Source organism: Acanthisitta chloris, unplaced genomic scaffold (genome assembly GCF_000695815.1).
Source record: "Acanthisitta chloris isolate BGI_N310 unplaced genomic scaffold, ASM69581v1 scaffold9486, whole genome shotgun sequence".
Lineage (NCBI taxonomy): Eukaryota > Metazoa > Chordata > Aves > Passeriformes > Acanthisittidae > Acanthisitta > Acanthisitta chloris.
Window position 1 is genome coordinate 62,317 of NW_008678712.1, and position 24,596 is coordinate 86,912.

The following is a 24,596-nucleotide window of genomic DNA, read 5'->3' on the forward strand; positions in this document are numbered from 1 at the left end:
AGCTGCATTTATGTAGGCACTGAAACAAAGCAGTGACACAGACCATGCATCATTCTTGTGGTCTTCACTTGCTCTTACATAGCAGAATTCCCATTTTTTCAAGGAAGTATTCTGTGGAGTTCCGAACAACTGCATCACTGAGCTTTAAGTGCCTCCTATTCCTCAAAAAAGAAACCGTTGTAAACTAGTGTTGCAGTGCTTGTTTCCTTTTTTAACTGATCAGTGCAATCTCTAACCTGCAACCATTGTAAAACTGCTAATAAAACAGTGTTAGCCACCAATTTTTTTAAGCTCACAGAAAAGAGTTCAACAGTTCCTTTTAGTGGGGAAAACTACATATTCAGAAACATTTCCATCATATGTATTTTTATATTTACCTTCAGCTTGGCATAATAAACACCTGATCAAGGGTGGCTTTTCCATTTTAGACAGAAAACATCAGTGGAACATACACTTGGATTATAAAATAACTAGAAAAGATAGTTCGTGTCCATGTGTGTCTTTTGCCTAATCTTATCTAGTGTAAACTGTTTTCCAGTCTGAGATTTGGGGGGGGTATATGTAGCTAGTTTACATTCCCATAATGCATATCCCAAAGTTTCCTTAGCATGTGCAAAGGATGACAAATATCAGTACTTCATACAACTATATTTAATAAGTTATTACAGAAAAAAATAAAGTCCAAACTACAAAGTTTAAGCAGTTGTAAGCAATAGCAGCATTGAGCTCCATGTTTAGTCACAGTACTGCAGTTCCATACAAGCATTAGTCCAAGCCAAAAAGGAAGAAGCTTTGTTAGAATTACTAGCAAAAAACAATCTAAGAGAACAAGTAATAAAAGATACAGTACATTTAAAATTAGTTGAAAAACAAGTACAGAGATCTTAGCTGTGAATGCTCTAAAAGTTATGTCCATTAGTTTGACAGTAAAATTACAAATATCTAGTACTTTATACCCCAACAGAACTACATCCAGGAAAAAAAAAAAAAGAGCCAAACTTATCTCTTGTTAGCACCCTGGTTTTCTACTTACTGATGAACTTTTGCTCATGTAAATTTGAGTGTGTCAGAACTATGTGACCAACGTGATTTCTGACCAGCTACCCATTTGGGGTATAGAGTAGTCACTAACATGAATATAAAATACTCTGTGGTATGATAGAACACTATAGCAGCAGAGATTAAGAAGTTTGTCTGTTTAAAAAAAAAAAAGAAAGGAAGGAAGGAAGGAAAAGAAAACGGGTTTAGTTGACATCATACAAAATAGCATAAAAGCAACTACATACAAGCCAGGTTAAACAAAAGAGACATTTCTACAAATCTGTGACTAATCTTTCACTCATACCTTGCAAGTAGAGATGTCACAATACTGAAATATTAACATGGGAGCTTTTCCCAGTTAAGAGCCTTTTTTTTTTATTTTTTTTAAATTTTTTTACTACTCTAACAGATAGTGAAATCAGCAAAGTTATTTGCTAACTGCATATTTGCAATACAATTTGTTTTAGCCCATGCCTTGCTAGCAGGCTATAAAATACAAGCATGTTGGCAGAAATATAAGCATAAACTTTGTACCACTTAGCAGGAATTTTTTATTCCCTCTTCATTCCTTAATCTCCTTTGTTTGCAATTTGTGTACATTCCAACCAGTAGTACCTAATTTGAGTCTAAATTTTACTTCACTATTTGATCTAGTCTATACATTACTTACAGAACTGAACACACAGAGGATACACAATAGACCAACTCTGGGCACATTTCTTCCCACAAGTTCCAGATGAGCCACTCTAACACCCTAGCATAAGTTAGTCTAAAAGGTCATCAGCAACTTGTGGGAGCAATAGTTTTGTCTAGAGAAAGTCATTGTATGCCCTGTTTACGCAACACCAGTTTTAGTCTGGATTGTTTCAGGTGCCAGAACAGAGAGTCACTGGCTTCAGGAAGGGGTTTCTTCTGGCTGCATAGGGAAACAAAGGTGATGTAAATGGAGGTGAAAAGTGTTTTGATACTGGCCCTTGGTATTGCCAATACAAAAGGAAAAAAAAAAAAAAAGGACAAAGACACAAGAGAGGCAGAGAAGAACGGAGAAAGACCAAGAAGCCGAACAGATGTTCGGCCGTGGTGGCAATATGGGTTACAGCATTGCTACCAGGAAATGGCCATTGAGTGTTTGCACTAACTAGAGGCAGCTACCAAGGCCCCGTGGGAGCCTGGTGAGAGACTGGTGTGGGCACCACAGTCTGCTCCACACCACCACTGCGGGCGCAGGCGGAAAGGAAGCTGTGCAGGAAAGGGTCAATTTAACCAAATAAAGAACACGGTGGCAAAATACAATGAAGAATATATATTTTCAGAGGTGCAATCTAAGGCTATTGAAAAGAGAGTTTACTGAGTTCATGACAGGAAAAGTAATGGAGAATTATGCTGAATGGGCAGGGTCAAAAACCCATTGCTCAATAGATTTAGTTCCTTATAACGGCAATAGTGTTTCATCAACACTGGTGGTGTATAAATCTAGACAGCGAACTGGTACTGTGACATCCCTATTATCTCCCTAAATCATTTTGATAAAGGAAAAGGCTTTTCAAAATATCACGGTTTTTCTGCTTCATTCTGTCATTTTATTGCCCAATTCTTTGTTACAATTTTCCAATCACTTTACATAACCAACCATTTTCATCATTGCCACACTATTGTAAACCACATCAGCAAGTTAATACATAAAGCTTTGCATTTCAAAAAACTAGACACTTTAGTAACAATATTACAAAGATTTTAGCTTCAAAAATAACTGAAAATGAAAAAAATAAACTTTTAAAGAATCAGCATCATAAAATTAATTTATTCCAAGTAAAAATACAAAATAATATTAATGACATTGACCAGATATGAAAGTCTCTCCCAGAAACAACTATATTAATGGTTGAGAAAGCACTCCTTAAAGAAAATACGAAATAAAAATGAAAAATATGTAAATATGTTTAATTTTTTTCTTAGCAAAAAATCTTTCTAAAAATAACAATGAAAATTTGTCTCAGTACAAAGGCTACATTACTATTGAAAAAATACCAGCATGAAGAAAAGGTACATATTTGACAGTAGAAAAATGATTTTAGTGAATCACAATGTCTAAAGTCTGCAATGAAAATAAATCTGCAATAAAGATTTATGCCTTTTTTCTTTTCATTTTTCTTTTTTTTTATACAAACAGTACAAACAGTATTGCACATAACAACAAATAGTCGAGGTTAGGTTAGCCTTCAAAAAAATCGACTAGTTCAAGTCTCACATCAGAAAAGGCCACAATAGGACCTGTTGTACCCAGGGGCTTCTTAGTCAAGTTGCAGTTCAGAACTCCTTATTTTAAAAAATAACCTTTTTTTTTGTTTTTTGAAGGACCCTCTTGTAATAGAACATATTAACAACTCAGGGGCACATTCATTTACAAAACAAAAGGGAGCATGTCATAATTTAATAAACTAAAAAAAGTTCTCTTTAAAAAAATACAAACAGAAGAACTCTCACAATTCTGGTCAGTCGTGCAGAATCACACTTGATTATAAATATACAAATTAAGGGAAAATATTCTTTTTTTCACCTTCTATTCACAACTTTCAGCACCAAATGGAGTTTTTGTGTTTACACCTGTTCTCTGTGATGGTTTTGTTTCTGATTTAATCCAACATTACACTATATTGTACATTTTCCAGCTTCTCTCTCTCTCGCTCGCTCTCTTTCTCTCTGGGGGTATTTTTCTACATGAAAGAGGGGTATTTCTTCAAAAAGGTTTACTTCTTTCACATAATTAGGTAGATTTCTGTAGGTTAGCTATGATCTTTAATATTACAGTTATAAAGCTCTAACTTCTTCATTTTCAAAAAAACTCAAATAAGCATGAAAAAAATAAAGTTACCCATCTGTTAAATCATTTTTCTTGCAGAATTAAATTAATATATATTTTTCTGAATAAACTTACTTAGAAAATATCATTTTCTTTCCTATATTTCAAAATTGAGGTATTGCAAAAGATCATGTCAGTCAGAAAGCATGCCTTTTTCTTTAAAAAAAATCATCAGCCAACTGTTGAAAACTGTCTAGATACAAAAAGTAGTGCATAACAAAATGTCTTGTACAGATGAAAAAGAACAGAAAAGACACCTGGGCTGGGGAAAAGCAATATCACAAAACTGCCCAGAAGTAACTTCAAAAGGGATAATTATAATAAGCATTTTTAAACCAGTAAAAAACTATTTTTCTCTTTTTTTTTTTCTCCAAAAACAGAAAAAAAAAAGTCCTTTCAAAGCCAATACTTGCAACTAAACATTGGGAAAAAAAACCAAACCCAACTTACTAAATTCGACACAAAGAAGACATCACAACAAACAAAAAACCCAGAACATTTAAATCTACTATGCGGTGTCATATCCAGTCAGATTGTCCCCAGAACTGCAAAAACAAAGGAGGAAAAAAGAAAACAAAAATAGTGTACACATTCTCACAATCATTAGTATACCAATGTGTTTATATTTATATGCTATCTGCAGCCCCATACTTCATGCTAAAAAAATGTCCACTGTGTTAGCAGGTCTTAATTGTATTCAAGCTTCACAGGATACATCCAGGGATTAGAGAGATAACGCCACATCCACAGAGCAGACATCTCATGTTACTTTTGTATGCAGACATTTCTTTAGCACCACTTTTTTTTTTCTCCTATCTTTCTTAAATGTGCCTAGTTTATTAGTTTGACAGACTATCTAGATTGGTAGTGTATGTACGCTAGCATGAGCTCTTTGGTTTTCTGGACAAGGTCTGCAGCTACGTAAATGATGCAAGCATTAGGAGAGAGATTGTAACTAAGAGCTCATTTCTGTTTATGTACCTGTTATGAACTGTCAAAAATGTGTTAATGTCGGATACAGAGGCTTTTAACAGTTAAAGTTTGATCACAGTACTAGACAGAATCACTTTACTCTATAAAATAAATTGCACGATATATAACAGAGCACCGCAAAGTACTTCATCTACCATCCACAATTTGTTTTAAGAATATCCTACAGCTAGTTGTTTTTTTTTTTAAAATATTTGTGGTAGTATAGGTCATTCTGTAATGGGCTGATCCTAATTTCAGAAGCATTACATTTACTGAGGCATGCCTTCCTCCAGTCAGTAATCAATTCCTTTCTGTTACTGAGTATTTTGTAGCCTACGTAGTAGATTCATAATTTGTGCATTGTGGGCAGGTTTTATATTAGACATATATAAAATTTATTGCATGCAGCAACCTGATTAAGTAAACATGCAGTCAAAAAATATTGACCTTCCTTGGAAGCTTTTCTGTATGCTATACTGATCTCCTTTCAGCAGCCATCACTATTTTAATCACATATTCATTTTTAATTGATACCCTAGCCTGAATAGAGTATTATGGTATTAGTAATACCATTTTAATAGCAGCAAAAGCTATTGCAGCATACATTTACATAACACTAAAAGACCTAACAAAACAAAACAAAAAAAACCCAACAAAACAAACGAAAAAAACCCTCAGCAAAAACAAAAGAAAAAAGTCTGATCCAGCTTATGAGGTATCATCCTTACAAGTCAAAATGGAGAGCAACTAAAGGCTTATTTTCTTTAAGGGTTATTACTACTCTAAATGACCCAAACTAATGATTGCTGAATATCTGTTTAAGTTTTTGCTACATCTGCCACCTACTTGTGAATATTACCTTTGGTAAGTCATCTGCTAGGGGCAAGTCTAAATTTCTGAAAATAAGTGCATGCTCCAGTTTTAAAAATAAAAATAATTATAATAAAAAAATCTTCATCACATACACATCAGCCCAGAGAAGGCTGATGAGAATGGCAGTCTACATAATGTCACTAGTGACAAGTATTGTGTAGGAAATTAAGGTACCAAGCAGATGTTTGTGTGAATCAAAGTGCAAAAATCAGTACAGTTACACTCTGCCGGTTTGTATTATACTGGACACTGAGTTCAGTAATGTGACTGTAAATAATAATAATAGTTAATAAAAAGACCCATATCTTCATTAAAGTCGAGGACGAATGCACAGATTTCCAGAACACTAAGCCCTGAGGCAGCGCTCTCTTTTCACTCAATTTTATTTACTCCAGTACTTGTTGCTGGGCGAGTCCTGGGGTTCAGCTCCAGCGGAACGGGACGTGGCGGGGCCGGTCGCCTCCCTCCTTTACCAGTGGTTTGTGGAACTCTCGCCCAGCACGAGAGTGTATGCTTGCCCAGCAGTATTCACAGTAATACTGCAAACAGGTAACGTTGGCACAAAAGAACGGAGCAAATTTTCCACCACAGCGAGTGCCCTGGCATTCATCACACATCTGATCATCCAGCACGTATGGCTTCACTTCCACCTGCACCAGGAAGAAGAAAAAGAGCTCTAAGATGATTATATTTTAACAGAAAACCTTCAACATTTTAATTCGTTTTGACTCTATTTTCAGAGACTTCCCCCTGTACTCACATTGGTGAGCTCACAGCTCAGTGCTGTGCTCAGCTTTGGGCCCCTCACTGCAACAAGGCCATTGAGGCACTGGAGCGAGTCCAGCCAAGGGCAAGGAGGGCAGCAAAGGGCTAGAGCACATGAGGAAGGGCTGAGGGAGTTGGGCTTGGTTAGCCTGGAGAAGAGGCTCAGGGGTGACCTCATGGCTTTCTGCAACTCCTTGACGGGGCATGGAGAGAGGTGTGGGATGGTCTGTCCTGCCATGGCTGCAGGGAGAGGACTAGAGGGAATGGCCTTGAGCTGAGCCAGGGCAGAGTCAGAGGAGATGTGAGGAGAAATGTTTTCCCTGTGAGGATGTTCAGGCACTGGAATATTGCCCAGGGAGGTGGTGGAGTCACCATACCTAGAAGTGTTTAAGAGGCATTTGGATCTGGCACTGGAGGATATGGTTTAGGGTTTAGGGTTTCCAGCAGTGACAGGTTAATGGTTGGACTTGATGACCTTAGAGGTCTCCTCCAGCCTTGAGGATTCTATGATTCTACTGAGGGTTTTCCACTGATGCAGGATTAACCCAAAGAGGTTGGTAGTTAAATTTTCATACCAACCACTTTACCTGTCAGAAAATCTCAAGAAAGAAGGGTGTGCTCTCATAACTATTCAACATCTCTTCAAAACGTTAGGTGTGGGAAAGTACTAAGATGGAAGTACAGCAAAAATAGCATCTCCAAGGATTTGCCCACTGTCCAAGAAAACTCCAGGAAAGTGAATACAGTTGTTATGGGAACAGGAAGAGAAATTATATAAAGAAAAAAATTATATCCCTAAACTTCAGAGGTCTGGTGAGTTTCAGAGGTTTTTTTTTCTGTGAATTGCAAAATGCAGGACCAGATTAATAAGACATTCAAACTGAACAAAATTAAATGCACTTGTATTAAATACTGTCCCTTTTCTGCTGGCAAAATTCACTATATAAAGATTTTTAGCTCCAGAAATGCAATAAAATTTCACAGTGGTTCCAACTAGGGCCTTGCAATCAATTACAAATAGGCTGGAGAGCTGCTGACTTTTGTCCTACACTCAGCTGTAAACCTCTTGGGACTGGGATGTCTTTTGTTTTTAAAGCACTTTTGCCAAACACAGCAGGATGATGCATGACTAGGCACTTGCACTAATACTATTACAGAAGCTGACAACATACAAGTTCCCTCCTGTGTGTCTGTTCCTATGAGTCAAGCCTACACATTTAAATTGGGAGTTCATTCACTCTGGGGAAATCAGGAGTTCATGCATGTGTAATTCTTAGGGCTCTGTGATGCTATTTATAAATTGGCTTAAGTACAGACAACTGCATTAAAGTAGAGAGAAAAAAGTGGATATATACATTTATTATCAATAATTTTGCTGTAACTGCATAAATGCTAGTCCAGCATCATTTGTATACTGCACAGGAAACTTGACTCTAGAAACACAAAGTGAGATACTAAGTTGAAAAACAAGAAACATATCCTACAAAAAAAGTTTTATGTTGAATTTTACTTCAACTTATCCTCATCAGACTTCAGCAAATGTTACTAATTTGAAGTAAAGCTGCTGTAGTGAATTACATTTCTTGCCTATGGCACAGCTAGAGCTGCCAATCTATTTTTTTCTTTAATTGCACTCTGCTACTAGTATAGCACGGAACAAGTCTGAATAACTGCCATTTTGCATATCAGGTGCTATATCACTAAAATTAGAAGCATCATGTAAAATAAAACAGCACCTCACTGTCTCAAATGAAATTGGAAGAAAGCAGGTCCAATGTCCAGCACAACTCTAGATCTCCACCTACTCACATTTCCCAGGCATGAATTGTAAAGGTTTGAAATAGAGTATCTCTCTGTCTTTCTCTCTCTCTCATGTCTTGTCTTGCCTTGGTTACTAGTGAAATAATTCTAAGAATGCATATGCTGTACAGTTCAGGGATTTCAGTATATTAGGTTTAAATACTGAGATTTAAGGACTTAATGAAGAGACTTTATACTTCAAACTCAGATAAATCTATTTTGAAAACAGATAAAATATAATCAAATAAACTTGAATTATCAATTAAGCAAGTGAAAAAAAAACCCCAACTGATGGAAAAAATTACTATCCAGGATCTTTTGTGGTTTTAACCTAAATCTTAGAAAGAAACTCCTAGTAAGCATGGTTGATATATATGTATCTTAAAGGGTTCAGCGTGAGATTAAGACTCCAAAAGTAATCTCAATCTCTGTGACATTTTTCAGAATTCAATGGCCAAGAAATGTTCAGGAATAGCCTTGTCTTAGTTAACGTAGTATGCTGTATAAAACCATGGAAAAATAGCTGGAGGACTTACAACTCCATGACCTCCTCAAACACAAAGTTCAATTCAGACTTTTAAAGAGAAAGTCACAAGTTTGAACTTTGCAGCTGTGTGGATTTAAGTGCATAGTGCACATAACAGACACACCCAATACCTGCCAGGCTGCCTGCTGAAAGAACAGTTTCTATCAGATTAAGGAGAAAACAAGCCATCCCTATGGGAAAAACACACAGCATCAGTGCATGCTCTGTTCCTTTGAATAATTCTAAATGCTGGGCCCTCAAAAGCACAGTTTGTTTGTATGTGTAATCAAGAGGTGAAGACAGAAGGCCTAAAGGGAAAAAAGAAAGCTTGGAAATTAAGTGATGTTTTATTTTCATGGATTCAACTCAGATTTCAGTGAATACCTTAACTTCACTCTATACTTGAAAAGCCCTTTAGAAACCAGGATTTTGTATGGACTAAACAAAACCAGCTCATTTCCTTCCCTTCTGCCTATTAAGCATCTATTGGCATGTGGTTTTAGTTAAATAATTCTCAAGCTTTTTGAGGTCAGCATTACCTATTTTACTTATAATAAACCTGTACTTTAGGGACCTCATGTCTAGACATACATTACCAACAGAAAATGGTGCCTAATAATAGCAGAAGTGTCAGAAGATATCTAAGCAGTCACTGAAGTAAAAGTTGCTGATGCACAATGAACAAATATCTAACGGAGGAGAAAGTAGCTGGGAAATGCTATGGAATTTGACCTACAGAATTCAAAACAAACCCAAGAACAAACAAGCTTACAACCATTTTCTAGGTGTGGTGCTAAACAGTTATTTAAGATGTTTAAAATAGTTTTTTTTTCACTCTGCTTTAGATGCTTATATAAGCTTTGAAAGAATGAACAAATGTCACCTGAAGAACAAAGCTTACAGTCTTCTCCAAATAAAAAATGATGGGTTTAGTTTCTGTAAAGTTTTGTACCAACCACTCTGGCCCATGTTGCTTTACTTACCCGTTTATCAATGTCATTGTGTTGGAGCTGAACAAAGCGAGCACTGATAGCAGCAATATAGCTCTGCTGGTTGGAGAAAGCCACTCTGCCAGCACCTTTTGGATACTTCAACTCTGGGTCTGTATCAATGCCAGCATAGCAGACACCTCCATATAAACGGTCCATAATCATTGCCAATTCAACTGCAAGAAGTCAATTGTTAAATATAATAGATTTAACTTAAATAATAGCATTGCATTTGGATTGCTGCATTTAAAAAAACCACCATTTGTCTTAGCATACTTGTCTTCCAAAGTCTAAAATTGCAACTGAGATGCTAGTTTTAACAGATTGAACCAACCCCACTTGAATTATAGTAAAATATAAAGGCAAAAAAACCACCAGAATCTGTAAAAACAAACTTGGTGTGACTGAAGCATGACAAAAAATGCAATTCCATTGTTAAAATAAGTATCAGATCAACTAGTGTTTACAATATGGCAAATGAAAACTGTGGTATTAGGGATTGGGAATTCAGGATCTCCTCAAAATCCAGCCAGGCTTGTTAATGCTAGTTTACATGTAAGATCACTCAAAGATATTTCTGTATTTAGAATCTGATAATTTGCCCTAAGTATTGAGGTTCAAAAGACATTAAAGAGGTTGTTTACATTTGAAACAAAAATTTTGCAACATCAGAAGTTACTGCAGCTAAAGCAAACCTACATTTTGGGTGTAACTTCAATGAGTATTTTAGTAGAACTTTATCTCAACTGGAGTTCTTTTAAAATGGTTTGCTGCTTCTTCTGACACTAAGAATAACTCAAAGAAGTTAAAAATATCATTCATAAGACAGGATGAGTGCATAGCTGAGGAAACACAGGAGGAAAGGTAAGGGAAAGAACTGAAGGAAGTGGAAAAGAGGCTGAAGAAAGCAGAACAGAGGATGTAAACTGTGCAAGGACACATGGTCACTCAGCCAGGTTCACCACAAAAGCAGATAGGCAAACAAATCTGTCAGATGGATGAGGGACAGATCCCCACAACACAATATACTGGGACCTAGACAGGCCCTGCCAAATCAACCATTTCCTAGGGCTAATGTGTGAAAACACATTCTGTAGCAAGTTACAAATTAGCTACCCAAGATAAAATGAAAAAAACTGCAAAAATAATTAAATATATAAATCCTACTGGGTCTCGCAAAATTCTCATTCGTAAATTATACACAGAATAAAGACAATTTAAAATTGAGTGGGTATGTGTGTTTGTATAAATTTGTGTGTGAAGCAAAGACCATGTGCTAATTTCTCCATTTGCAACAAGCAAACACACGTTTGACTCATTGTACCAAACCAGGTAATACCCTCGCTGCAAACAGTAAGGAGAAACTACCAGCAAAATGTAGTAGCTAGTAGATTCTTCTGCTTTTTAATGGTTGGGAATCATCATTTGGGTAGTGATCTCAGAAAGTGACAGTACAGAATAAACATCAGAAACAGCTAAAAAACATTTACAATAGTAGTTCCACTCTGGCCAATAGACAAAGCATGTATAGGATTCCAGGGCAAGAAAACCATGCAGTGTTCAGATATTTTAGGAATAACCTCAGTACCAGATCTTTAAAGCTGCAAACAAGAAAAACTGGAAACTGTTTGTCTTCTTTGGAGAAGTTAACTATTTAAAGGCATCAGTTTTCAAATGTAATGCATTTCAAATGTGATCCATGACAGGCCAAATGACAGTTTTATAAAGCCTACCATTAGAAATGAGGTAATGGTTAATTGTTACTATTTACATAATTACTGTCTTCCAATTGTGCCTTATTTTAAAATGGTAATCAAAGTGAAAGCTGCCAAGAAATCTGGACTAGGAGAAATTTTACTGTCAGCAGTGGCTAGGGGACCTTGTGTACAGCTTCTGAAAGACTTTTTGGATTAAGAGAAAGAAAAAGTGAGGAGCTGAAGATCTAGTGGGCTGGAAAGTGGCTGCAAGGAAACCTGATGCAGAAGTCTTTCTTCCAGACAGTGACTGAGAGGCCTTTGTCTACTACAGTGCTGGAAAATCAGGATTAGGGTTGAGAGGATGAAAACGAGAAACATGCAGCTAACTTGGAGAGAGGATGGAGAGGGACTACTAAACAGAAGTAAGGGCTGCCAAGTGTTTTAACTTGCTTCATTACCTTGTCATTAGTTCACCAAAAGAGTAAGGGTTAGGAAGAAAGAAAAGAATATCAAGCTACAGTTGGGAGCAGTGCTGAAAAGGGGCCTTCAAAACAAAGTGGGGGCTGCCAGGAGATCTGGGCTGGGATAAGTCTTTCATCTGGCCAAAGGCTAAGGAGTCTTGTCTATGACTCTGCAAATAAAAGTGAAGAAAAAAATTGAGGGGGAAAAAAGCTACATTCAGAGTGAGTCTGGAAAATAGTCTTCAGTGTGGGGCCACCACGTGACCTGGGTTGGGAGAAATTTTTCTTCTGGACAATGGCTGAGAGGCCTTGTACATACCTCCATGGAAAAATTAGGGTAAGGTTGAATAAAAGGGAGAAGTCATAGAGCTGACGTTGGAATTGGTTTGGAAAGGGGCTAGTTTGTCTTCTAGTCAAAGGAAAGGGGAGCTTGTCTGCATCTCAGCAAACAAATCAGGTTTACATTACAAAAAGCCAAGTTCTAGCATATTATGCAAACTTGGGAAAAACTGTTTGGACTGAAAATCCTAATTAGCACCCTATTTAAAAGGTAAAATATGCTCACAGTTTGAATTTTATAGACAAGAAGACACTCCTTGACTTAGAAAGCAAGCTAGGATTTTTGGAAGAGACAGGGTATATTTTCTGCTCTTTTACACATACAATATATCTTTTCTCATCTTTTATGCTTAATCTGGAACCTCTTACTACTTGCCCTATATTTTCCTTCTACTCACCAGCTCGGAGGGGCCGTGGAACTCCTCCAACAAAGATGGTTTTTCTTGGATCCAAAGGCTGAGACCCATCCATCACAAAATCACTGTCACTTAGGTTCCAAGGTCGAATTTGCACCTGTATTAAGGATCGTTTTTAGTAGAGGAACTTGACCACTCAATTAAAATTAAGAAACAACTGCCAAATCTTTCTATAATTAAAAACCAAATTTTTAACTTGGCAAAAGCAGTAAATGGGTGGTACAAGGACAATTTGAGAACATCAGTTGTCTAAACATCTGGAAGAAAATGGACAATTTGTTTATGACCTCTAGAGGCCAGACTTGAGTTAAACTTCATCACCACAAATTCCTACCCCTGGTAATCCTCTGCCCCTAATCGCCATCATAATAGAAAATCTGTGAAAAGACTTTTCAGAGACTTTCCATTACCATCTCTGTGCAATTACAGTTGCAGTTTGGGCTTCTGGATTTCCTAAAATCACATACAGCGAGCTGCAAATTTTAAAGCACTGATAGCAGTGAAGATAAAGTTAATTTCTGTGCTTGGATACAAAAGGAGTGTGAATGCCTACTGCTATTTTGCAGCAAGCAACAGAGTTGATAAGAAGCCTTTAGATTATACAGAAAAAAACCCCAAACTGCTCAGAAGTTACTTGGATAAAGCAGTTCATCAATGCATTTTTTCTAGCCTCGAAATCACACAAGATCACCCACTGTGCTGTAATATTGGGTTGTTCATTCCTCTGTGTAAGCATTTTAACAGCAGTTTCAAAAGGCAGCACAGTTTTTATCTTATTTGTCTGTAGTTTTCATCTAATCTGTATATATCCACAGGCACAAGAAAGGATATGTTAGGGATGTGAACAATAAAAACAGGTTACTGTATGTCTTCTATTCCACTCTAGCTGTCTGCAGCACTTGCTTGGACTCTGCAGTTTCTCTAAGGTAAATGAAGCCTAAAATATAAATTGATTACCTATTGCATGCATGAAAAATAATAATTAAGAACCCTAATGAAGTACAGAGGATATTCGATGTTCTCTGGATTTTAATCTGGTGAGGTTTAAAGTTTCTTACTTTCATCACATGAGGCTTTTTTTTCTCCCAAATAATATAAATGGAAAATTACAATCCCATTGTTTTACAGCTAACATTGTAAGATACCAGAAGTACAGAGTATAAAAGTTAATTGAACATGGCATTTATCAGAAAGAAGCAAATGTTAAAACTGTGTTAGGCTGATACAGAAAGCCAATTCCATGTCCCAGCAAGGACAGCCACAGGAAATGACAAGTCAATTAACTGTGAGGATTTATTTATTTATTTATTAACTGAAAAGAGCAACAGCAAACAGGTTAGCAACCAGCAGAAGTGCCATGGCATAAGCTACTTACTGGTTTATCCTTGATTGTGGGACTTGACACACATAGGTAAAGTTTCCCATCTTCTTCCAGACAGGCATCTATCAGAGCTTGTACAGAGCTTTCCTCCTGGAACAGGAGAAAGGCGTAACCTTGGAAAGGATAAGAGCACAAGAAAGAAAAGCAACAGGTTAATTTATAAAGCCTTTTTTTGTAAACAAACTCAAGAAGTGAATAAGATCTACAAATGATAAATGACTGTTAAGACTGCTAGTTTGTTTTCATAAATTAAATTGACCAAATAGATCATACCCTCACACAGTATTGATTTCAGAATGGAGACAAGGGTGTTTGCTGCATCTCAACATGCTTATTTGATTAATTAATGATTCTGAGTAGTGAGAATACAGGCTGGTGAATAAGGGCTTCTCACTACCCAACAACAGTTTCAGAACTATTTATCAGTGGTATCTGCTGGTATCTGTGATTATCATTTTACAATAGAAACACCAAATTTCTAGTTACTATATACCAAATTCTAGAAAAAAAAGGGGCAAAAAAGTAGACAGGTAAACAGAAAAATAGACTTGTATGCTTACATAATTAAACATGAAAAAAATGCTCACCTAAAAACCATAAGCCTGAGCAAAAATGAACAGCTAGCATTGTGCTTTATTATGAGTCAAAGACCTGATGATGTTACTTACATATAAATAAAGCACTTCAAAAGAAAGAAGAAAGTCCACTAAAATTGCTCCAAGTGATTGAGAATTTTAGGACTTTAAATGAGCCAGTAAAACCAAGCGTGTGTGTGGCACTCAGTGAAAACTTTCCAGACTTTTACTCAGCACTGTTAAATTTCAACGAAGATTTGACCCAAGCAGCACATGCTTCTGCTGCCTCAGAAGTGAAACTCACACAGTCCCCTCTGCACTCAGCAAAGCCAGGACTTGAATGAGCTGGACTTGAATACATCTGTCTGGCTGAAAGGACTTCCTATGGAGCATGCACTGCTCCTTTGCTCCACAATCAGTGCAACGTAGTTTTCTCCCTGAGAGTGAACATGTTAGCCGTGACCTTTATAATCTGGCACTTGTGTGTCTTACAGACTACCTCTTTTCCCAAAATCCACAGCAATTAGAGACAGCTGGAGTTGAAGCAGGGACTGCTGGAGTTCCTATGCCTAAGAGTCTTGACGCAAAGTAAGTGCCGACACGATGATACACCATATTTACCTATCAAACCACCTTTGATATAGCCATACACAGTCTATTTGCTATTAATATAGTAGTGACTTACCAAGATTTTGTAGAGTATTGAGTGAATACTGTATGAATGTCCTTTTTAGATAAAACCCACACAACTCTGATTAATAAAAGAATTTAAGACAGACACTGAAAAAGTGTTTTTCTCTGTAGAGTTGTCTACCAAACAACAGTTATCTTTGGCCCTGCTATCTGTAGTCCTGCATGACTTCTCAAAGAATATTAAATTCTCTGCAGCTGTTTGGTTTTAGAAGCAACAAGGTTTGCACTAACATGATTATAGCCCAGGACACACCTAGAAAGACTGACTTATCCAAGAAAACAAAGTAGTTTGATCATCATTCTTGCCAGCAAAAAAGGAACTTGCGTACTTGGAACTGGGAGTAGATTAAAGATATGTCTGAATAAAAAGTGAAATTCTTCTTTTAAAACAATCCCCTAAAGATATAAACACTCTTCAACATTTCAGTTTTAGACTTTACAAAACTAAATAGATTGAATGAGTATGAAAATAATAAGCTTGCCATCACTGTCACTTCCAGCTTCATTCTATTTTCCATCCATGCACTTGTTATATTTTCTTCCCTCCATACCATCCCTTCTGTTTACATCTAATAATGACAGCAAAAACTTCATACAAATTAAAGCATCTTTAGTTCAGCCATTCATAGAATCATCAAGGTTGGAGGACACCTGTAAGATCATCTATTCCAACCATTAACTTGGCACTGTGCTCCAAGCCCTAAACCTTAAACCATATCCTCCAGTGCCAGATCCAGACACCTATTAAAGAATTCCAGGGATGGTGACTCCACCACATCCCTGGGCAACCTATTCCAGTTCTTTCAGCCTTACAAAATGTCCCAGCCAAAAACCTGGACACATGGAAAAGACTACCATGGCAACTACACCTCTAAGGCCAAACAATCCCAGTTTAATCCTCAACCCAATCCTTGCTTTATATTGTAGATAAATGCCTTATAAGAAAAACTCCCAGAAGATGCAGTGCAGATCTTTCCAGTACTATGAAAGCCAAATAAGAACACATGTACATTTATGCATGTGTTAAAAGAATGGTTTACAATGTATTTGAAATAGATTTAACCATGTAGGATTTATCTCCTGGCCACACCAGAAGATTTGAAATCTAAAAAAATAGGGGTTTGTTTGTCATGGACTTTTGTAACCTTTAACCAGGAAAATATTGGAAATTTCTTCAGCATAAAGTCAAAGTGAAAATTTGAAAATGTTTCTTATGGCTGAATTACTTATCAAAAATCCGGGCAACAGTTTACGAAGCTTTTTCATTTTTTTCTGGGACATTGTAAGAGGTTACATCTGTGGTAGTTGGAGTTGACTGTCATTTGGGGGTACATTAAAGAATTCTCACAGTAGGTGAAATTTAAATAAATTACTTTTTTTTTGCACGGGAACAAACCACCATTTTTAATAACTTCAGCCACATTTAAATTAGAACCAGAACGCCAATCTGCAAATTCCCAGTAATTTTATTTCTGTATTTAAACGCCAGGTTTGGCTATAATTTTATAAAACTTTTAAGAGTATTCTTTCCTGAAGAGATTCTCAAAAATGTCTATTTCAGGCATTTTATCCTGTTCCACAATTTCTATTTCTATTTCTGCTACACACAATGAGACATGCGCCTAATCCCCCAAAAGCACGGACTGCATGGCCAGCTGACCTCTAATTCTCACAACGGTCTGTTAGAAAAGCATCTAGATTGAAAAGAACATTTATGTTTAAAGACAATGGGTGACACAGAATTAATAAGAGGATCAATTTCTAAACCAAAAATGTATTAATCCAAGTAACTTGAATTATTTAGCAGATGCTGAAAGTTGTTTCAAATTCCCCATCGAGCAGCAAGTGCTTCAGCACATTCTCCATTCTGTGCTTCACAAATATCATATCACTTAAAGCATAAATCTACTTCCCAAGAAGGAAGAGATTTGATGAATTTCAAAATTTTAAATCCTATACAGCAGAACCTTAGTAGCCTACTGTGGAGGAACATTGCTGGCAAACTTCAGCAGTGATCCTTTCTTACCTGACTAGACATTCTAAAGGTTTGAGGGCTTGAGGGTTTGCTCCTGACTCAGATTCCACAAAGTAAAGCAGGCAAGATATTTGAGGCCTCAGAAAACAGCAAGCTACCTGACAACAGCTGAATATTCTATATACACAGATACATGGAGATTGTTTCTTCTCGGCAGAGTAGAAAGGATGCAGAAAGGATCCTCCTCTGTTGGAACGACACATCGCTGAAGTGCTGACAATAAACACTGTACTTTGCCATTCTCTGGGAAAAGGCAACAACATATTTTGCTGTCAGAACAGTCACTACAACCTTTGAAGGGGTACAGAAGAGAGGGTGAGGAGAAAACCAGTTTCCCTGGATTCTGAACCACAGCCTACAAATTCCTCAGCCTTGAGCTCCAGGATGCATTATTTTATGGAAAGCAGTACAAGAACTAAGCTGCTTTGAAGATGTCCCATTCTGACATCAAAACAGTGACACAATTTCCGTGCGAAAGGATAATTTAGTCCAGTTGGTCTAATTTCACTTAACCTTGCTGAGAACAAACTGGAAAATCTAGCATATATGCTGTGTCCCACAAGCTTGAAACAAGGTTGTCACTTAAAATGCAAGATACACTTGGAACCAAATAATGTTGTTATAGTCTGACAAATGCATTTTTTCCAGCCTAGACAGCCTGGAAAAATCTCTGTTTCAATTAATATCAACATAGGCATATCTTCCCTAATGATGGGAACCTTTCTGTATTACTTGAGAGTACATATAGCTTCAGTGACCTCTTCAAATCAACATGCTAGATGGAAAAGCTTATTAAGGTGCTTATTCTGCCTTTCTATTCATATTTTTATGCTAAAAACTGGCATGTTGGTACCAATCACAGGCATTTTGGAGTTTCAGCTAGTAGAGCATCATGCATGTCTTCTGCCCATCCTTCCTCAATGTAATTAATTGAGAAGAACCACTCACAACCTTTATTAGGGCAGAGTGAGCATTAAGGGTATTATGCCCATGAAATTAAACATACAGGCCTTGTAAGTTTAAGAGTTTAAGTTTAAGCTTACAGGCATTGTCAGACCATCCAACTTAGCAAGCCATACACAGCTGGTAGGGTTCATCAGAAAAGAGTATCTTCTTGTCTAAACCAAAGTACTTCTAACAGTTAAAGACGATCCTACTTCATGCCCATCATGGCTCATCAAAAGACTGACAGCATTTCAGAGCATCCGTGAATAAAGCATGCTTAAAATAGAATTTTTATACTCCTCTCAGTTTAAGTGATTAATTCCTAATGCTATGAGAGCAAAAGTTGTCTGAACAGTCTCCAGATAGTGATACAGGAATATTTCAGAAAGGTACTGATGGAGTAATTGCACGGATCTCACTAAATGAAACCCAGAATGGACTGAATTAAATCCAGAGTTTTTCTTGGAAGCTTCAGTTAATTGTGAATTAGTTCAATTTCCCTATAATAACCAAAGTGTACCATTTTATACTCAACTTGTGAACACTAAAATAATTAATAAGTTCTTTAAGTTCTTGCATTTGAGAAAAACAATATATAAATTGCTGTTCAAATACATCAACCATGAGCTGCATCTCCTAGTACAAAACCAGCACTTTGGCAATCAAGTGTTATATAGCCAAAGGGAAGGATGAACCTATTTCTGGTTCATCCTTTCAAATAAAGCGAAAAAATTGCAATGAAGAATTATATATAAGGTCAGAGAGTATTTGAACATCCATGCCAGATGTCTGCATATCATCTATTTATTTCCTATATACCTGACCTCAAACCCATAATTCCCCAAATTCAGCCCTTATAAAATCAGATATAGAAATCATATTCTAATGGTCATGTGTTTTCAGCTTTATAACACTGAAGTTGGGTGGAAGAACTAAGAGAATGAAGAGAACTTTCTCTTTGCTTTACATGCTGCATAGCAAGTCAGAACAGCCTTCGGGTAGTCATGTTTTCATTTCGTATGCAAAAGGGAAGGACTACTTATGCTTGAAGAAAGTTAAACTACCTTTGAAGCACATCTTTCATTCATTTAGAATGAAATGCCTTTTATGATGCTTTTATAAGCTTCAAGATTACAATAAAATCTACCATCAACCTAAGATTTCATATAAAAGTGTTTCCATATGTATATATATACTTCATGTTATTATGCAAAAAATAAGATAGTTAAACTGTCAAAGAAAATGAATGTTCTAGTCTCGTGTCTTTGGGTTTATTTTTGGTTGAGATACTGCCTCAGAAAAGTAGATTTAAATAGGCTTTATTTTTTCATGAAATATAAATTTCACTTTCTTCTTTTATTTTTCTTCTAGATTTTTAAAAATAATTTTGAATTGAATTATGGTTGTATTTACTAGAACTTTCAGAATCAAGCTGTTTTAAAAGCCCAGAGCAAAGGAACATTTAGAAACAGTGTGAACCAAATTTCTAAATCAGCTAATGTGATGACAAGGGTCATTGCTCAAAGTCACCTTAGTAATCTTATTAGAAGATGCTTTGAACATGACTAAAACACATTTCTAAATCCAAAGATGAAACGACTATTTAAAATGAAACTCAATTTTGAAAAATACAAATCTGAGGTGTTAAAAAACCTGCACTTCCCTTTAAACATTGCAGTGACACGACTGCATTTTCAAAAAAAACTTCAAAGGCTTTAAATACTTAAGGAACCTCAAAATAGAAAGGGCTGTAATCTCACTTAGCTACTGCAGAAGAGTGAAATTATGTATTAGTCAGGGCTGCAAAGATTAATTTCTTTTAGTGGGTCTAATTTTAAATGGCAGTGTATGACCCTGTCAGCTGATTCCTTTCTCTAAAAAACAAAAGGTGTATAAGAAGTAGGAACAGTTACAGTGAGTCTCCTATTGCATTTACATTTTGTGTGCTTTTCATGAGTACCAGACTCAGTCTGGTACTGAAGGGACTGGAGGGAATGGCAATAAACTGAGACTGAGATTGAGATTTGATGTTAGGAAAAATGTTTTTCCTGTTAGGATGTTCAGGCACTGGAATATTGCCCAGGGAGGTGGCGGAATCACCAGATTTGGAAAAGTTTAAGAGGCATCTGGATCTGACACTGGAGGATAGAATTTAGCATTTAGAGGTTACAGCAGGGACAGGTTAATGGTTGGACTTCATGATCTTAGAGGTCTCCTCCAACCTCTACAAGTCTATGATTGTTCTTGGGATGTGGGAGAGGTGCCCCAATGTTTCCTCTGCACTTCAGTGCTGAATAGAAAGGATAATATTTTGATAATGCAGCTAAAGATTTATAAAGTCCTTTCAGTTCCAAAATACGTCAAGAAGCAGAAAAGATTTTCTAGACATCATTACTTCAAGACTTTCACCATTTATGGGGAAAAAAAGCCCCAAAACACCAGTATACATGTACCATCTCAGTTTGTCCTGCATTAAAAATACTCCCACCCACCTGTATTGAAAAAAGCAAAGACTGAAATAAATTACTCGGGTTTCTTTTTAAAACTAAAAATATTCTACAGGCATACTGAAGCGTCTCTTTATGTGGCATTTTATTTCTAAACTAGTGTAAAACATTGCAACAGCAAATTTATAGGGTTGTCTCCTCTTTCAAAGGTCACAGCCATTTTAAAAACGTCAGACTTCAGACTGCAACATGATCTATAGCAGCTATAAATCAGAATTAAAGGGTATAAAAACATAAAAGAAAGGCTCTAACATGGTTACTGTACTTATAAGAGTAGTCACATGAATTAATCATATGACAAAGACTAAATTTTTGATGAGGCCAAAGCTATCTTTGTGAAGTTTACCAGGTCAGTAGCGTGACAAAACAAGCATTCACATTCATAAATATAAAACCCCCAACTAAATTCAGAACTGATTTGGGTTTGATTTTGGTTTTCAAAGCCAATATGCAATAGTGACTGCTCTGGGCAGAGCAGCTCATGGTCATCATCTGGAGGGGTCACGTCTGCTGCTGCTGCTTTTACTCAGAGCAGATGGCTGAAGAGAGATCAGTTTCCAAGTTTGAACAAAACCTGTTACTCTTCTTTGCAAATAACCCAATTTCCAATTCTACTCCAAGCAACATGAACATCAAAAAAATTCTAAAAAAGAAATATAAACGGTCTGCTTGATTTCAGCTTCTATTTCAAGCACAGTATCAGCATGAGGTAAAATAGATTTTCAAGGGAAAAGAAGGTCCAAAAATCAAGGCTGCCTTTTAGCTGAAGTCAGTTATTTTTAATTAAATCCGATATTGGGTTTTACAATGGTTTTCACTTTAAATGGTATGTTCTTCTTCAAATTTGTTTTTAAAGAAGAAAAAAAACAGTGCTTCCTAGAGCTGCTGATACACAAAATACTTGGGGCTGTTATCAAGAGTTTTATTGAGTGTAAAGTACTTCAACCAAAGACATCCCATGTGATATACACAGACCAAGCCACAGAAGAGCAGAAATTTTGTATGATTCTAATTCTCCTGTGAGCTGTAAGACATTTCTCAAGGCAGAATGCAGAGCTTCAGTACTAGGCTTTGACTTTCCTTCTTTTAATCAATTAATCAGTTTGTCATTTGCTGTTGTGGTGCTGTTAATAACTGGTTTGAATGTTCACTCACATGTGGATTGTTCTCATGATCTAGTTTGTTCAAGTTTCTTGCCTTTGTTGACTATATGGCAAAGATGCAGCTTGAAAAACCTTCCTTAATAACAGAAGGTTTTTCCAAAACTGGATACCATAGAACAACAAATTCTTCTCTGAACCAAAACCCCCTAAAAGCATTTCTGGTGAGTAATATTTCTGGGAGATCAGAATGGTACATTTAAAATAAATAATAAAACATTGGACTTACCAAGTCCTCTAAGCCATCATGTTTTTCACTTTATTAAACGAAACTGCACAGCCTCCACTGATATACAACAGAGTACTGGTTATACTATTTTGATATATCAGTACTCATATACATTGTAGGTCTCCAAACTAGGTAGAATTTGCATGGTATCAAGCAGACAATCTGCCAACCACAGCACTGAGGGGGCTGAGACACCAGTTCTGAGCTGCTCCTGCCTTCTGAGATCAGAGAGAGGCACATACACTGCCTTGGGCAGAGGCATCCACAGCATACCCAGCACCTGATACATTCCCATTGCTAGTCCTAACTTCTCCTAATCCCTTGAGAAAACACAAGTATAATTTGGTATATCTCCCTTGATAAATTTATGATTTGTATATTCTGATAATCTTGCACTAACTTTAGATTACTGCATCATTATTTTAAAGGTAGAACTGTGTGCATCACTGCAGTGATTCTAGGAACTGAACATATAGTATTATAAACATAATGCTCGTAGGAATTTATAAGGAGAGCACAAGTTGCTAATGCATGAAATGTTTGCAACTGATCCTAGGAGTAGGAAACAACTTATTTTTCACATGAACTGCAGAAACAGTGGCCACACTGCAGTGCTAGTACAGAATCTGTCTCTTCACCACCATCCCCAATCATCCCCTTAATGATTTGAAAGAGTAATTTGGTGCTTCATAAATTCTTAGCAAAATAAAACTTAGCACAAGCTACTAGCAAAGCACAAAATATCATCAAGTCCTCAACACCACTACTCATAGGACTGCTTTTATCCTGGGACCCATAATATTTACAAGATCAATTCATGTATTTCCATTTACAAAGCAAAAGAAAAGGCAACATTTAATAAAAATCCTAGGGGTTGTGTGCAACCCACAGTAAAATCTATTTGGCTTTAGTAGTGCTTAGTGACAATCAGACAAGCATTTAACTACCATTTGACAAAAGTGGTCTTGTTGCTTCTAGATAGATAAGCAATGAAAAGCTTTTTCTGTACTTAGATATGTCCAAATTATTGAAAAAGAGTCCATACATGCTTGCTAAAAATTGTGGGGTTTTCAGGAAGAAAAAAAGTAATTCTGCAGCAACCTAGCAACTCTGAAAGGAAATGACATTTGTTGAAAGCAACATGAAAGCTGGGAGAGAATAATCCTGCACCATTACTTCAGAATCTGATTTGTTCTGCCTAAGCTTGGATGGCTCAAAAATACTGTAGTATTTTGCCTCACCAGATTCTTGTTCACCTCTAGAACAAGAAGTTGCAAATGGCATCATTTTAGGGACAGAAATTCTCTTACATGAAGCAAACTCCTTGAATGCTCTTTGGTAACTGGCACAGCAGTCTCAAAGACAGACATTTTAAAATCGTCATTATCAGGACCCTGCCAAGAATCCTCAGACATTTAGGACAAGACAGGAAACAGTTTGAAAAGCTTTACAAACGGATGCTCAAACAAAAGTCATACAAAACCTCAAAGAAAATTCGCTGCAAAAGCAACCCTAAGTCACACAGCTCCAGAAGAGCCACAGAAGAGCAGAAAAGTAATTGAACTTTTTAGCTGCCACATGTTTTGTGAATTGCACTGATTGGGGATTGTGCTGCCCTGCCATGGGAAGGCACAGGGACTACAGAGTACATACATGCCTCAGACTGATAACGTGTGTTGGAACATTCATAAACAACATCTACAAACCACCAGAGAATCACTATTTGCCATACAATGTGTTCCTGGATAAGGACTCTCGGTTTCCATTCAAACAAATATTAGGATCTCTGATTTCAGTTTTTAAAGTACAAAAATTGACTATGCATTTAGCACTGGATTGTGGTGATACTATATCTAATCAGTTAAGACAAAGCAGTTAGTTTCAGTAGAATAGATTGTTACATTGGGTCAAACCAGATACCTTCTTGTGAATATGACTGATGAAATTAGAATTATGAATCCATAGTTTCTCTTTGCAACCATCCATTCTTGCTCCTCTGGCAGAAGATACCATTGCCACTGCATTGGTTCTTATGCATGACATCAAATCAGTCAGAAGACTACAACAACAGTGTTCCCACCTAAGCAGTACCTTAGGCATAATCAGCAAAGCTCACACTGTCAGTCCCACCAGTTGTTTTAAATTAAAGCATAAGAACAACTTCCTGTTACTCTGTGCAACTTTGCTTACACTATTTTGTTTTTCATGAGATACTGCTCACCCTCAGTGTCCCATATGGAGCAGTAGGGATAACTGTGTGTGCTGGTTTGAGCTGAAATAGAGTTAACTTTCTTCACAGAGGCTAGTATGGGGCTATGTTTGGGTTTTGTGC

The 24,596-nt window shown here is 36.7% G+C and overlaps 1 protein-coding gene across 1 annotated transcript in view; it reads right to left on the minus strand.

Annotated features, from left to right (window-relative positions):
- Nucleotides 1–3,192: 3,192 nt before the first annotated feature.
- Nucleotides 3,193–24,596, minus strand: part of CPEB3 (cytoplasmic polyadenylation element binding protein 3) — a 57,230-nt gene continuing 35,826 nt past the window's right edge. The window contains exons 6-10 of the mRNA XM_009077014.1: nt 14,115–14,233; nt 12,722–12,836; nt 9,821–10,002; nt 3,830–6,396; nt 3,193–3,258 (exon numbers count right to left, since the gene is read on the minus strand). Coding sequence (XP_009075262.1) covers nt 6,169–6,396; nt 9,821–10,002; nt 12,722–12,836; nt 14,115–14,233 — 644 coding nt within the window. The 3' untranslated portion in view covers nt 3,193–3,258; nt 3,830–6,168. The remainder of the gene's footprint in view (nt 3,259–3,829; nt 6,397–9,820; nt 10,003–12,721; nt 12,837–14,114; nt 14,234–24,596) is intronic.